The sequence below is a fragment of the Caretta caretta genome, chromosome 3 (genome assembly GCF_965140235.1).
Source record: "Caretta caretta isolate rCarCar2 chromosome 3, rCarCar1.hap1, whole genome shotgun sequence".
Lineage (NCBI taxonomy): Eukaryota > Metazoa > Chordata > Testudines > Cheloniidae > Caretta > Caretta caretta.
In genome coordinates, this window is record NC_134208.1 from 13,452,681 (window position 1) to 13,467,093 (window position 14,413).

General features: G+C 41.1%; 1 protein-coding gene across 3 annotated transcripts in view; it reads right to left on the minus strand.

Moving 5' to 3' along the window:
• The window catches only part of TFAP2D (transcription factor AP-2 delta), a 59,794-nt gene extending 46,013 nt beyond the window's left edge, over nucleotides 1-13,781 (minus strand). Inside the window, exons 1-3 of one of the 3 annotated variants that reach the window (XM_048845753.2) lie at nucleotides 13,297-13,781; nucleotides 11,935-12,432; nucleotides 8,625-8,685 (exon numbers count right to left, since the gene is read on the minus strand). In XM_048845753.2, coding sequence (XP_048701710.1) covers nucleotides 8,625-8,685; nucleotides 11,935-12,432; nucleotides 13,297-13,335 — 598 coding nt within the window. In that variant the 5' untranslated portion in view covers nucleotides 13,336-13,781. Of the gene's footprint in view, nucleotides 1-8,624; nucleotides 8,686-11,934; nucleotides 12,433-12,785; nucleotides 13,201-13,296 lie in introns of those variants that run through there. The other 2 variants (XM_048845756.2, XM_048845755.2) reach the window with 2 other exon arrangements.
• Between the last annotated feature and the right edge of the window lie 632 nt (nucleotides 13,782-14,413).

Below are 14,413 nucleotides of genomic sequence, written 5' to 3' on the forward strand. Positions count from 1 at the left end.
ACTTAAAGTTAGGCACGTGATTATGTGCTTTGTTGAATAGGGCACGTGTGTCCATTTATCAATAGTTCTGTGTTCTGAGATGCCTTCCTCCCCCTCTCCCCCCATTAGTTAAAATGCTGTGAATTAATTCTTTGTGTTTTAATAGAAAACAATGCTATTGCTTTGTCAGAAAGGTGAGACATATATTTCTACTGCTGTCACTGCATTGTGATTTCATATTTTTCTGGCCTGTAGTAAATAGCATGTGTATATAAAGGGCTTGTCTATAAGAATCAACATAATCCACGAGAGTCATCATCGAAGAAATGGGTTTTTAAGGAGATATATCTGGGATTTATCTTATATAAACAATTAACATTAGGTTCTGCTCTTTTATTATTCTATTATTTATGTCTACAGGTGCCTTTAAAATGAATGTCTGGGTTACAATTCATGACACCTTTCAGAATGTTGTTTTTTTTTACCATGCTCTGAAAAGCTGACAAATTTGCAATTTATTACAAAATGGAGAAATGGAAATCCTTATGTTTTGTTAAGTAATAGAAGAGCTGTCAAAACAGCTACTAATGAGTGATTTATTTGCCACATTTCACCTCTTTTTCTGTTTATGAGTCATTGTGGGCAATTCAGAATTTTCTCAGAATTATTCATCAAATTATTCAGCAATTAATCTCTGTGAAGAACTGCTGCTCTGTAGTTTATTTGTGAGCAGTTCATTATAAATGTTCCAAATTCCAGCTGCGTTGGTTATTTGTGACTGGACAGATTGAATGTATATAACCTTTGTAATCAGGTTTCTTACATTTATGAGTTCAAACTGTGTGACTGTCTCTCATAGTCACTTAAAATGTACTGTTTTCATGTACATTTGTGCAATAAACTCATTTACAGCATATTCATGTTATCTAAACACAAAAGGGGCATGAATGCAACAGAAGTGATTTTATTTTATATATATACCAGTAAATAATCAGAGGACTTTTTTTTGAGGTTTTCGCCCAGCTTTAGGTCCTGACCCAGAAAAGAATGTAAGCACCTGTGTAACTGTAAAATCACGAGTAATATGGCTGAGTTCAGTGGAAACTGCTGAGTTGTTAATACTTTTGAAAACCAAACCACTTAAGTATAGGCCTAAATAGGTCATTAAGTACCTAACTTTCAGCACCCATGTTTGAAAATCTTGAGCTAAGAAGTTAATTCAGATGAAGTAGGAATGCCCCTCTAATGGATGCAGAACAAAATAAACAAAGGGACAGGTGTGCTTTTGTTAGTTTTGTTGTTGTTTGTCCTCCCCTCACTGGCTTGCAGGAACACAACTGTAAAGATTTCTACAGACATGCACAAAGGGAAGACACTCAATGGAAGGAGGATGAGCGCTTGATCAATCATAATGCCAACATCATGCAATTATACTGAAGGGATTTGTGCTTTATAATGAGAACATAAATCTCATTTTAATGGTATGGGCTCAAATGCAAAATGTTCAGAGATAAAAGAAATAAATCAGTCTATTTCTCTTTCACATAAATAAAGCCTAAGCATTGTTAGAGTTTGATTTGGTAATTTCACCTGTCTCCCTAACTGTCAAATGTGTCATAAGGGAGCAGAGCTGTCTAAAAGAACTCCTAAGACATTAAGTTTTTTTTAAAAGCAGAAATTCCCAGTTAACAGTCTTTTAGCAGATGTTACAACTCTTCATCCTGCCAGAGATTTGGGGAAATGTAGGCAGGGTTTTTTTGGTGTTTTATTTATTTTATTTTTTTTTGGTTTTTTAATTTGGCTTGCTGTGTTTTGTGTATGTGCTGATTTTGGCACACTATATTGTGTTTTGTGTTGTGCTGTGTGTACTCTCCCGGTGTGTATGTGTGTGTGTCTGGTAATCAGACTTCGGTACGCTGTGTGGTGTGTTTTGTGTTCTAAGTGTTGCGCTGATGAGACTTTGGCACGCTGTGTGGTGTGTTTTGTGTTCCCTGTGTTGTACTATGTACTTTTGTCTTGCCTTGTGTTGTCTTCTGCACGCTGTGCGTCTCGTTTAGACTGAGTGCTGCTGGGCGTTGGGCTAGTCGGTGTGCTCTCTCTGTTGGTGTGTGTGTGGGTGTGTGGGTGCGCGTGCGGGTGGGAGGCGTTGTATTTGACAGATTGTATGTGTGTGTGCTGTTCTCGCTGTGTGTGTGTGTGTGTGTGTGCGTGGCGCGGGATGTGCGACCCTCTTCTGCGGAGGTTGTGTGGGGGGCGGCTTGCTTTGTGTGCTGCTGGTGCGTTGCACCGATGGGTGCGTTCTGCCCTTGTGCGCAGATCTGCTTGTGGTGTCGCTCGGGTGCGTGTGGTGTTCTGTGCGCTGGGCGACGTGTGCATTGTGGTTTGCGCCCTGTCCCAGGCTACGCTGTGGGTGTTCAGTTTGTGTTGCTTGCATTGTGCGCCGGTGTGTGCCTGAGTATGTGTGTTTGTGTGTGCTATGGGAGTTCAGTTTGTGTTACTTGCATTGTGCGCCGGTGTGTGCGTGAGTATGTGTGTGTGTGCTATGGGAGTTCAGTTTGTGTTGCTTGCATTGTGCGCCGGTGTGTGCGTGAGTATGTGTGTTTGTGTGTGCTATGGGAGTTCAGTTTGTGTTACTTGCATTGTGCGCCGGTGTGTGCCTGAGTATGTGTGTTTGTGTGTGCTATGGGAGTTCAGTTTGTGTTACTTGCATTGTGCGCCGGTGTGTGCGTGAGTATGTGTGTGTGTGTGCTATGGGAGTTCAGTTTGTGTTACTTGCATTGTGCGCCGGTGTGTGCGTGAGTATGTGTGTGTGTGTGTGTGCTATGGGAGTTCAGTTTGTGTTGCTTGCATTGTGCGCCGGTGTGTGTGGGTGTGAAGCGACCGCGTGTTTCAGCCATCCACAGACAGGCCGGGCTGAAGCTGTTGCCTCGCGTTACGAAGCACAAAAGCCCCCACCCTTGACATGGAGCAGAAGGTGGAGAAAACAGCAGAAGGTCAGCACAGAGCGCCCCCCCCCCCGCCCACCAATAACTCCTTCGCTGCCCCCATCGAAACTCGGCAGCTGAGCAGGGACACGGCCAAAAAGAAGCCACATTTCCATGCAGCTCTGATGGAAACGGGGCCTTGGTTTCCTTCCCCAGGTTTCGCGGGGCGCCTGATCTTGCAAACATTAGCGGCCAGGGGTGGCATTTGCTTGACGCCACGGGGGACGATTTTGCAGGCAAACAATATCGACTCCCTCCCAACCTCACCAGGCGCTCGCCGTTCCCGTGTGGAGAGCAGCGAGCTGCAGGAATTGGGGGGCGGGGGGGGGGTTACTGGACGCCTAATAAACCCCAACGCCTAACGCAGCGCGGAGTCCAGACCCTGCCTTCTAGCCTAACTCCTCGCCCCGGTTTTGTTGTTGTCGGTCTGAGATTATCTGGGCTGGAACCACGAAACCGATTAATTAGACAAGTTATTAGGGTTTAATGCCATTCAAACTGGCCCTTGAAAAGAGACAGCCGTGTTAATTACAGTGCATTAGGACTCGGGACACAATTATAGGTATTACCGGATTATCAAGACTATTGTAAGGTTCTTCAACAGCTAGGAGCTGGTGGGGGAAAGGAGGTAGGGCCTGAGAACAACAAAAGGAGGAAAATGCAATTAATTGAAGATTAAATTGCCGTTATGTGCTATATTAGCCTACAGTACAGGCTACGCCTATAGAGCCATATCTTATCCTTTGTCCTTAATTACCTGGGGAAAATAAGTTTCTTTTTAGTGTAAAGTTTCACAATATCGTTGTAGAACGCTGCATTTATCCTTTGTTATGTCAAACTGAATTCTGCTTTTTCGGTTTCCTACGTATACATTTTATTTTGGATACAGAATAGTACTTCTTAGTACTGGAGAAATATAGGAATAGGTATGTCCTATGGGGGGGGGGGGGAGAGAATAGGATAATCTATTCTGACACAGAGAATATTTAGCAAGCAAGCACAATAAATTCCCTGTTAACTTTCCTGCCAAACAGGTGTTTACAATTTAAATTAAATAAAAGCAATAAAAGAGATTACCACTCCTGTATCTCCGCAATTTTCAGTACCACTATTGCGTAGATTACAGAAATAATAGAATCATAGAAGATGAGGGTTGGAAGAGACCTCAGGAGGTCATCTAGTCCAACCCCCTGCTCAAAGCAGGACCAACCCCAGCTAAATCATCTCAGCCCAGATAGCATATGGAAAACACCTTTTACACCAAGATCCAGTCTAGCTCCCCTTCCATGTATTACCCGAGGTATCATAAAGAGAAACGTATTGGGGAGCTTTATTTTGTTGTTTGTTCTCTGTTAACATTGCCTCTAAGAGTCCCCGGCTTAAACTCTCGCCCTTAACGAGTGCGACAGAAGGCTGCAGTTTCTCCCTTAAGCGTCTCAAATTAAAATTGAAGATCAGAGAAAACGATCAAGCCACATCGAATCCCTTTCACACTGCAGGCAGCGCCATAAGTAAATACATAAAAGGCAGAAGAGAGAAGGGGAAGCGTCTTTCCAGTGATTTTATTGGCAGACTTTTGGGTGACTGATGCTTGAGCTTTTAAGAATTTGTGTTTTTAATCAAATAAGATCTGACAGTGTTCCTGGCTCGGCATTAATGCCTGAGCATTCGCATGTCAGTCACCTCTAAGCGATCTGACAAACTCCAGATCTCTGAAAACGTGCAGAGTTCAGATCATATTAATTCCCCAAAAATGTTTTGATTCAAAGTAGTTTGTATTTTATGTTGCCAAGGGCAATCGAAAAAGAGCTATTGCCGATAGCCTGGCCCCTCTCTCGTCATGGCCCAGAGGCGATAGCGGTATTTAAGCTTCTTGAAATTAGCCTGGGGCAGGAACGATGGATGATCACAAAGCGAAACGAGAGGGTTTTTTTTTTTTGTGTTTTTTTTTTGGAGTTTGCCATCTCGATTTCATAAAACGACTGAGGCCGAAAGTCACCGTGTTGTCTTTTTAAATCCAAATATTCGGAGGTGAGGACACCCAAGCGGCGTATGCTTCTTATGCAAGGGGGGCTTGGGGAATGGGGTGGTTAGCAAACAAGCCACTCCCCCCCCCCCCATCAAACGGCTCTTGGCTTTAAAATTGCAACCTAAAAGGGAAGGATTCGATCATAATAAAAGCCTGAGACATTTACTGGGAAAGTGTGGGGGGGGGGGGTTGTTTTGTTTTAATGATCCAAAACCACAGACGACTCCTGTAAATAAAAGCTTCGTTTCTTCAAGTGATTTCTTTTGAAACAGGGGATCTGAATATTCAACTTTAAGGCAAATCTCCACTCTGTATGTACAACATTAATATGATCTCTGCAGAATTTGGTACTCCGAAATATTAACATATCAAAGCAGCTGCCTGAGGCTAGAGAAGCTATCGATACACGAGCAGTAGGGAAAGTAAAGATTATTGGTTCTGATGGTCGGAGTAGTGGAGCTCCGGGCTATATCTTGCACACCATTAAATGAAAGTGATAGCATGGGGATCTCTGCCTCAGAATCGGTGGCAAATATTTTATCTAGCTGGTAATTATCTCGCCACCACCTAAGTCCTGCAAAAAGTCTTTTACTTTCCAAGCCTCATTAAAGGAAAACTCAAAATCATGGCACTAAACCATGTCGCAGCCAGCCAGGATGTGTAATGTCAGACCTGTGTTCGGAGACAGGGGGTTGTGGATGCGGTTTTTTGAGTTATTTGTATTTATTATAATTATTATTCGGGTTGATAAAGAAGACCACATGGCCTTTAAGACACCCCCCCCCCAGAACAAAAGAATGACTTCTATTCAAGGGGAAATTACATGAGGAGTTATGTTTTAAAATCTTTTTCTTTCTTTCTTTCTTTCTTTCTTTCTTTCTTTCTTTCTTTCTTTCTTTCTTTCTTTCTTTCTTTCTTTCTTTCTTTCTTTCTTTCTTTCTTTCTTTCAGTCAAAAAACCCCCAGCCAATCTCCTTTTAAAAAAATATATGTATGTATTAACGAGAAAAAAAATCTGACACGAGATGTTTAAAATATGAGGGAAGCCCAGAATTAATATATTCGTATTGATGGATCGCTAGAAAAGAAGTCTGATTTATTTATATGGGATACTGGACCGCGTTTCGGAGTAGGATGTTTTGATTGTTACTAACACCTATCTTTTTTTTTTAAGTCGGACAAAATATTTATTATGTATTTTTAATATACATCTGAAACCGATAGAGTCGTCTTTGATATCTCCACCGACTTCTCCAAAAGAGAGCTCTTATTCAGCTGCACTTCGGCATTAGATCAGTGAAGGAAAAAACCTTACATTTCCATGCTGGATTTCCTTTACTATCAATCTTTAAATCCTTGAGCAACTTGATTGCTTTAAAAAAAAAAAAAAGACACGACTACAATCAGCCACACAGGTACAGTAATTGGAAGTTCCTTAGCACAGCCGGAGAAATTGAATAAACTGGATGCGAGCAGGATATCCAGATCCTCTTTCACAAGGAAGATTAGAATCCAGTCAAGTCGTACAGACATAAACCCCAATTTATGGGAATTCATTCACTCCCCGTCTCTCTTTGATGAGGATTCAGCTTCCTAAAGGTCATATGTTGGTTCAGAAACGAAAACACTTTCTAAGATATAATTAATATCAACTGAATTCCAAGGAGAAAGAATCAAGGGGAAACACACAGGCGCGGTTACACCCTTTTAACGGACAGATTGCAACAGATAGGAACTGCTAACACACATCCACGTACAAACAATCCCCGCAACGCCCTGAAATTTCAACCCACCGTCATTCTCCAGCACCACTGCAGATGGAATTGTCGGAGGAATGTTACCCTCAACTTCCCTGCCACCCCCCCACACTTTCTGTCTGTTTTTTTTTTCTTTTTCCTGCTTTGGTTCATTCCTTTGTGAAATAAGAATTAAACCTAACTTTGTCTCCGAGCCTTTTGGCGGGGACTACATTTTAAAAGAGGGGAAATGTACAGTGTCATACAGGACAGACTCCAAAGGCCACCCCGGGTTGGAAGGAAGAGGTAGCCCTCACAAGGGCCGGGAAAGCTCTCAATTAGTGGAGCTGTCCTTTCAGCCCCAGACGTAGCGGCCCCGGCCTCCTTAATGACCGCCCTACCTTCCATCTACCGTCCAGATTGCTTTGAATAGTGGCCTCTCACCTGGCTTTTTGTTCTTTCAGCTACCACGCCGCCACTAACAGGCCCGGCGTGTTTGTGTTGTCGGGTTTCGTTGCGGAACTTTATACTAGTGCAAAGATATATTTTTTTAAGCAAATCACTCTTGCTTAAAATAGAAGTTGTTATCCACCCCACCCATAAAAAGAAATTAGCCTGTTAAATAAAAGAATTAGCCTTTTATTTTAGGCTAATTCTCCCGTCCCACGTCCACTGGGTCAAGATTTACAATGCCCTTGCCACAGAACTGGGGATTTAATAGAATCGTAGAATATCAGGGTTGGAAGGGACCTCAGGAGGTCATCTAGTCCAACCCCCTGCTCAAAGCAGGACCAATCCCCAATTTTTGCCCCAGATCCCTAAATGGGCCCCCCAAGGATTGAACTCACAACCCTGGGTTTAGCAGGCCAAAGCTCAAACCACTGAGCTATTCCTCCCGGTACATCGGATTTTAAAACCAGTCGAAACAATTCGGAATGGCTCACCATTTGTGTCGGGATCGCAATCTATGCTTAATACTAGAGATTTTTTTTTCAATGCAATTTCAATGGCAATTCGTTCCCGGTGTATTTTACTTTTTTATTTAAACCTACAGTTTGTCCCGGGATCTGAATAATAAAATCGGGTTTATTCTACTTAAATAACACTGCACCCCATAGTATAATGAATAAGACCGGACTTTATTAAACGGGAAAGTGAATAATTAAGGGAAATATTATTTTCCAAGACGTAGAATCGGTCTTTGACAAATCCCTTATATTCGTTTTATTCTGAATACATATATTTATGATGAGCATTATTTTGGGATACAGTATGTCTCTATATTGGCGTTGAATATATGGGCCTCTAGATAAAACGGCCTACTTTGGCATCTCTTAGTCAAAACAGATTTTTTTCTCTCACAAAGTCATGAGCAAGGTATTCCGGACGGAGAACAGAATCTTCCTGCTAACTTAGACTTCAGATCTTTTCAGGAGCAGATGAAATCCAGGGCGGCTTTACCCAGACAGTTAACTACTTTGTCAATCACCGGTTTATCTACCAGTCTGTAACAGTGAGTTATTTAGTAAGCTGATATTGCCAAACCTCTCGCCCTTTGCATAAGAGATCAGACTGCAAATGTAACAGACAAGCGCTATTGAGCACGAATAGTTTTAAATCAAAACGAGAAATCTACCCGAGAAAGGGTGAAATAATGAAACAAACAGAAACCTCGATTCACCTTTCATTTCGTCTAGCTGCCGTGAAGTGGGGTATTTGTAAGTTACTGAGCCACCAAGACACTACATTACTTTTAATGTGCTTCTCTTTCCATTGAAATTATCAATAGTTTTTCGATATATCTGTAATATGCTACACAACAACAGATAGAGAGAGAGACAGGTGTGTGTTTTTCTAAGAAGTAAAATATAGGAAAATATTTTTTTAACCTGCTTACCTCTCCTTATCACCCCACCTTGGCTGTTCAGTACTAGCCCACATTGGGCCTCCACCGACCCCTTAAATTATGAAAAATAAACAAAATCAGTCAGATACCAAAACTCTTAAAATCAAGCAGCTTTTGTTTTAATACAGAGCTCGGTCAATAACGGAAGTAAAGACAATATTTCAGCAACATATTTCTAAAAGGGGATTCAAATTACCTGACAACTCCATACAATATCTCAGTCTAATTACTTAATCTTCCACTGTCTAGGAAATGTATTTTTCACAGAATAAGTGTCGGGTTCATTTCTATTTAGATATCATTTTTGCCTAGATAGATAGATAGATAGATAGATTTGATTTGAGAAGCTTATGTGTATGCATACAAATATTCTTTCTCTGTGTGTATATGCATACAGTGTGTGTGTGTATAGACAGTGTATACACAAAGAAATTCTCCCAAATATCTGTTGATCTAAACAAATAAAAACTAAGTAACAATGCAGCTGTCAATAATTCTACGAGATATCTATCTATCTATGTGTGTGTGTGTGAGTGAGTGTACACACATATACACACCGTGTATATATAACATAGCCACTTATGCACTATGCTCAAGAAAATATATGTTTGTGTGTGTATGTGTGTCTTGGCATATATACGAAGAGGTTTGTATTTCTACACATCTCTTACTTATACTTACTCTAACTCTTACTCTTTTATTTTTAGATCCAATTCTTCTTTTATACATATTTTTGATAGGGATCATGAAAGGTTTAACCGGTTTTTTTTATATATTGGGGGTGGGGGGGAACATAGTGGAAATGTGGTAAGGACGCATTTTCCTTTACAAACAAACGAGATATTTGACATGAAAGAGTCCTTTAAGGGTGTTAACCTACTCAACAGCCCGTGAACAGTCAAGTAAATGCGGAGGGAGAGTCGGTGCATAATAAAAACCCTACTTTACAAAACAACCTTCACAGTCCTGGCGCTCTCCCCCAGTTTCACCATATTGGCGCCGGCCTGTAAGACCCTCCTTTTCAAGGCTCTTTCTTATTTTAAGTGTTCTGGTTTAAAGTGATTATGAAATCAATATGAAAAAAAACTTGGCGACTGAGCATAAATTAAAGCGGTGATGGGAAAAGGTGTGACAGGTTCCTTTGTTGTCCATGGAAAATCTTTTTAGGGGACTGAAAGATGCCACTCCAGCCCCAAGACTGTTTGCATCTGTTCGGCTGACTTAAACCGCCCTCTAAACGATTGGACTTTCACTTAACATTCTGTGCAGGGGGAAGTATATTTACATTTGTTGCATTGGAAATGAGGTCTTTGCTGATGAACGTCTCAAAAAGAAAGACGGAGGAGAAGGGGAGAGTGGTGAGACCACAGTTTGGGTCTATAGTTCGCCTGCCCGCTCCATTTCAGTTTACCATCAAAACACCTCCCACTGAACGCAAGGTGAAATTAACAAGGTGAAATTAACAATTAACAATTGTGTTTTGAAGCAACTAAATACATACATTCAATTTCTCCACGATGAGTCTTTTCTAGACCTTCATATATTTCCTTGTTCTGTCTGGACAGAGAGGGGGTGAAAAATAAGTGAAAGGGAGAGTGCCAAGATGCAAAGGGGGGAGGGGGATCAGGGTTATTTTTTTAATGAATTTTGATCAAATGATGAACCTGTCCCCCTATTTTTTCAAAGCTGTTTAATTCTATTTTTTTTAATAAAAATGAACCTGGATCTGACAGCTTAACCAACGTTTATTGTTTCTATATTATTATGATATGCGAGGAAAACGTGTTGTTTGGTCGGATGACATTGCATAAATGACCCGTTGAATGGCACTAAGTCGAAAATTGGATAAACTATGGTGCTCTTTTGCACAGGATTTAGGCATTGTCCGCTGCCTTGCAAACGTTCTTAATCCCCTCTTTTGAAAGATACCAGGCTTTGTGCCTGGCAAAGGGAAAAAATTTGTACAGATACAAAAAGATCAGCAGCAGACGTGGTTATAAAAAGGAGTAAATAGGTTTTAGTTGGGCTAAGAAGTGAATGGCAGATTTGGGTGGGTGCGGGGGGGTTTGGACATAAGGGGAGCCTTATGGAAAATATAAAAAAAAATGCCCAGAGAATATACAATTATTTAGTGAATTTAAATGTCGAAAAATCAAGATTTATAGAATTTCTCCTCCAAAGGGATCGAACAGATAATATTCTTTGGTTGGTGCTGTTCCCTCCCTAAATAATCCTTTGCTCCGGGGTAAGTAGGGAGAAAAATCTTTCTAATGGGGCTCTTTTTAGTTCTCCAAACTTCTGGGTTTTTTAGAGCAGCTGACCTCTGTGTATGGGGGAAAGGACAACATAGCGAGCTTTGTGGGAATGGAAGCAAGGACTGAGGGGAAGTAAGTACAGTAAATACGGTTAAATCCGTCTCAGCCTGGCTACCTCTGGAGTGAACGCGGCTCCTTAGCTTGTTGTAAGGGAAAGTATTAGTATTTGACTTTTTTAAAAAATGTGTATTGTTATAAATGACAGTTTTAAAAATGCATTTTAACTTGGGACAGAGAGACTGCTGGATATGAATTCTCAGTTGGTGGTAACGGATTCATAATTGAATATAAACTAGGTTATCTACATAGGTAGAGATATATGGTGAGTTGACAAACAGGAGATTAGATAGATATATAGATAGATAGACAGATAGATAGATAGATAGATAGATAGATAGATAGATAGATAGATTAGATTAGATCTGCATCCATATCTATATATCTCAAGACCTTCATTATTTTACTGTCAAACATTTCTTTTATCATTTATTTTTGCTTTAACATTTCATCTGTCGCAGCTAAACTAAGGGATATCTGCAGGGCATGAGAATTTTTTTTTAAAAAAAGTATTTTATAGCAGAGATATTTTTTCCTGACGTTTCTCCTTCCTCCTCCCTGGGTCTATTTGGATTTTTATATGTGTCCGCGTGTTATTTAAATATACAGATTTGCCACACAAGTGAGGAAAGGGAGAAAAGCGGATTTAGATGGATTATTTTGTAGCCATTTCGAGTGCCTTTGGTTTGGAGGGGATACACACACACAGAGATCTCCTGATTAACTGACCCGTTTCAAGTCATCCACCACCTAAAATGTTAATCCAGGTGCGAGGTTATTTGTCCGGCAAGGAGAGTACATGCTTTTAGTTTTGGACCCTGCTAATGGTTCTTATGACTCCACCCTATGTATGTGATCGGTGTGAGAGCGATGCTGAAGAGAAGAAGCTATGAGAACGTATCATCGAAAGTATACTGCATGCTATTTACCTGCAAATCGTCTGTCCCCGAGGCTGCAAGCCCGAGGCTTGGTCCTGGCAGGAGTCTTTGATCGGGATGCATCCCATATTGGGACCCATGGCTCATAAGAGACAGGTCGTGGCGCCGGTAAGCATCTAAACACCCCAGCTCTCTCCTCTGCTCGTCCAAGCAAGAGGATTTGAGAGCCCGGGCGCTGTGCAGGTTAATAAAATCGGTGGGTTCCCCATGGTGGATCTGCTGGTAATATTGCTGTGAGTGGTGGAGGGAATTCAAGGAGTAAGCGTCAGGGTTGACTGCCGGGTGGCCGTGCTGGAACTCGTAGTGGAAGGACTGGTGATGAAGTGGTGTGTACTGGTGGTTAGTGGAGAAATACGGGGAAGCAAACTCAGTGCCGGTGGTGGAGTAAGTTAGAGGCGAAGAGGACGAATAGGCGACAGTTGAGTTGGCCACAGACTCCAGACATCCAAGCTGCATCAAACGATAGCTGTTTGATCCGTCATGACGTATCTGAAAGGAAGAAGGGAAAAGGAGACCCCAAAACGGGAGGTTTGTCATTTAAAACACCGTGGGCCACTCTGCCAAGCACCCTACCCTGCATCGCTTCCCCCCATTCAAGGTGCCCAGCTCCAAGCCGCCCCCAGGTCGCTTCCCCAACACCTTGGGCGGGTGTCATGCAGGTCTGTTCAAAATAATAAACAAACACCCAAACCTGCCTGAGTACAGCCGAGCAAAACGAATCCACCGCACAGAAATACAACAACAACAAAAACAAAAAAAGAAAGAAAAAGAAAAAGGAACGACAACCAAAAATACTGATCAAGGTCTTTGCTATCTGGGAGTGAAACAAAAAGTCATCACACCGAAGCCCTTTAACTCCACGGGAACACCCAGAAGAGGGGGGAAAAGCTCGCCAGTGTGTTGTAGAGCATTACATATCTCGATAGATAGCTGCCGCCTTCTTGTGTTTGGGACCCTGGTTTCTGAGGAATCCCGTCACATTGTCCCCCTCAAATGTTCCTAGAGGAAGGCGATGTTCCTGCCTTGCCACATCTTCCCGTTTCTCTCGATTTGATTATTTCCCCCCCCCCCCCAACTTCATTATATTATTAGGGGTCTTATTCTGTTTTCGTGCTGGGACTGTTTTAACGTGGTAATGAGTTGCTCTGGCTGGTGACAGATGTCATAACGAATTTTCTCCCTATACTTCTTTAAATTATCTCTGAAGCCGGATTATCATTAAATGTAACGGTCCAGTACGGATTAAAAAAAAATGGAAACAACCACAGAGGCACACACGCTCACACCCATGCACACACGCTAAAACACACACACACACACACACACACACACACACACACACACACACAATACCTCTGCTTCGTGGACTAGTCCTGGAAACGTAGTTGACATTTTGGGTTCTCCAAAAAAAGGCTCAGGATAAAATTCCCTCTCAAAAAAATCAAAACAAAACAAAATAAATTTAAAACATCCAAACTCCTTGTATCCCCACCCGGTTTTTTTTTAAAAAAATCTGTATCTACGAGAGAATTTGCAATGTATCTGCATAGATCAGATCGCTTTCCTTTTCCATGCACCACCTTAAAAACCTGTAGGAACAAAATTTTCCCTCTGCACAAAAGCAGCTCCCTGGATCAGATTTTGTACTTGCTGGGTATTTCTTTGGCTGATGTCGTAGGTCCCTTGGTAATATAGAAGTTTTGAAAATTAAGCATCAGCACTGAGAACTGGGAGGACAATAGATAGAGGAGCTTCATCCCAGGAGACAAGGAATAAATATTGTATCTTCGCCTAATAAGGAACTGTAGGTTCTTTCAACATTTTTATACAGTTTTTCCTCCACTCTTTAGAATGCTTTTTTCTCACACAGGCTAATATGGGAGCTAATCTGATCGAAGGGGGCATTTTGAACACATTTTATCGGGAGGCTATAAATCTAATAGATATAGTAATCTATATTAATTAAATCGTCATTTTAAATAGGTAAGTGTGATCCTTCCTGCTGGTTCTACTGCTTTTAAATATAGACCCAAAGAAAAGATTGCACATTTGTGGTGTGTGTCTTTAGTTGTATTTTTCTAAATTAAAACAACGTTGCTGGGCTTGATTTTTTTCCTTACGTTTACATCGAATTCAAGTCCACCCCACATCCCAATCTTTCTTTTCTTTTCTTTTAATAAAGGCTACCTAGCAGACAATCTTAGGGTTTTTTTTAATAGCTTTTCAAATAAATAGCTAGCCTGAGACCATAAAGTATAATTGCAGTGAATTATATATATATATATATATATATATATATATATATAAAAACATATGAAATATATGGGAAAAGATGGGACTGTGTGAGAGGAAGGTGGACTTTTTCCATTTAAATTAATTTTAATTTTTTAAAGAAGTGCTGACACATTTTATTCTTGGAAAATTAATTGAGGTTGGATAGCACCGTATTGCACATATGAAGGTTTTACAA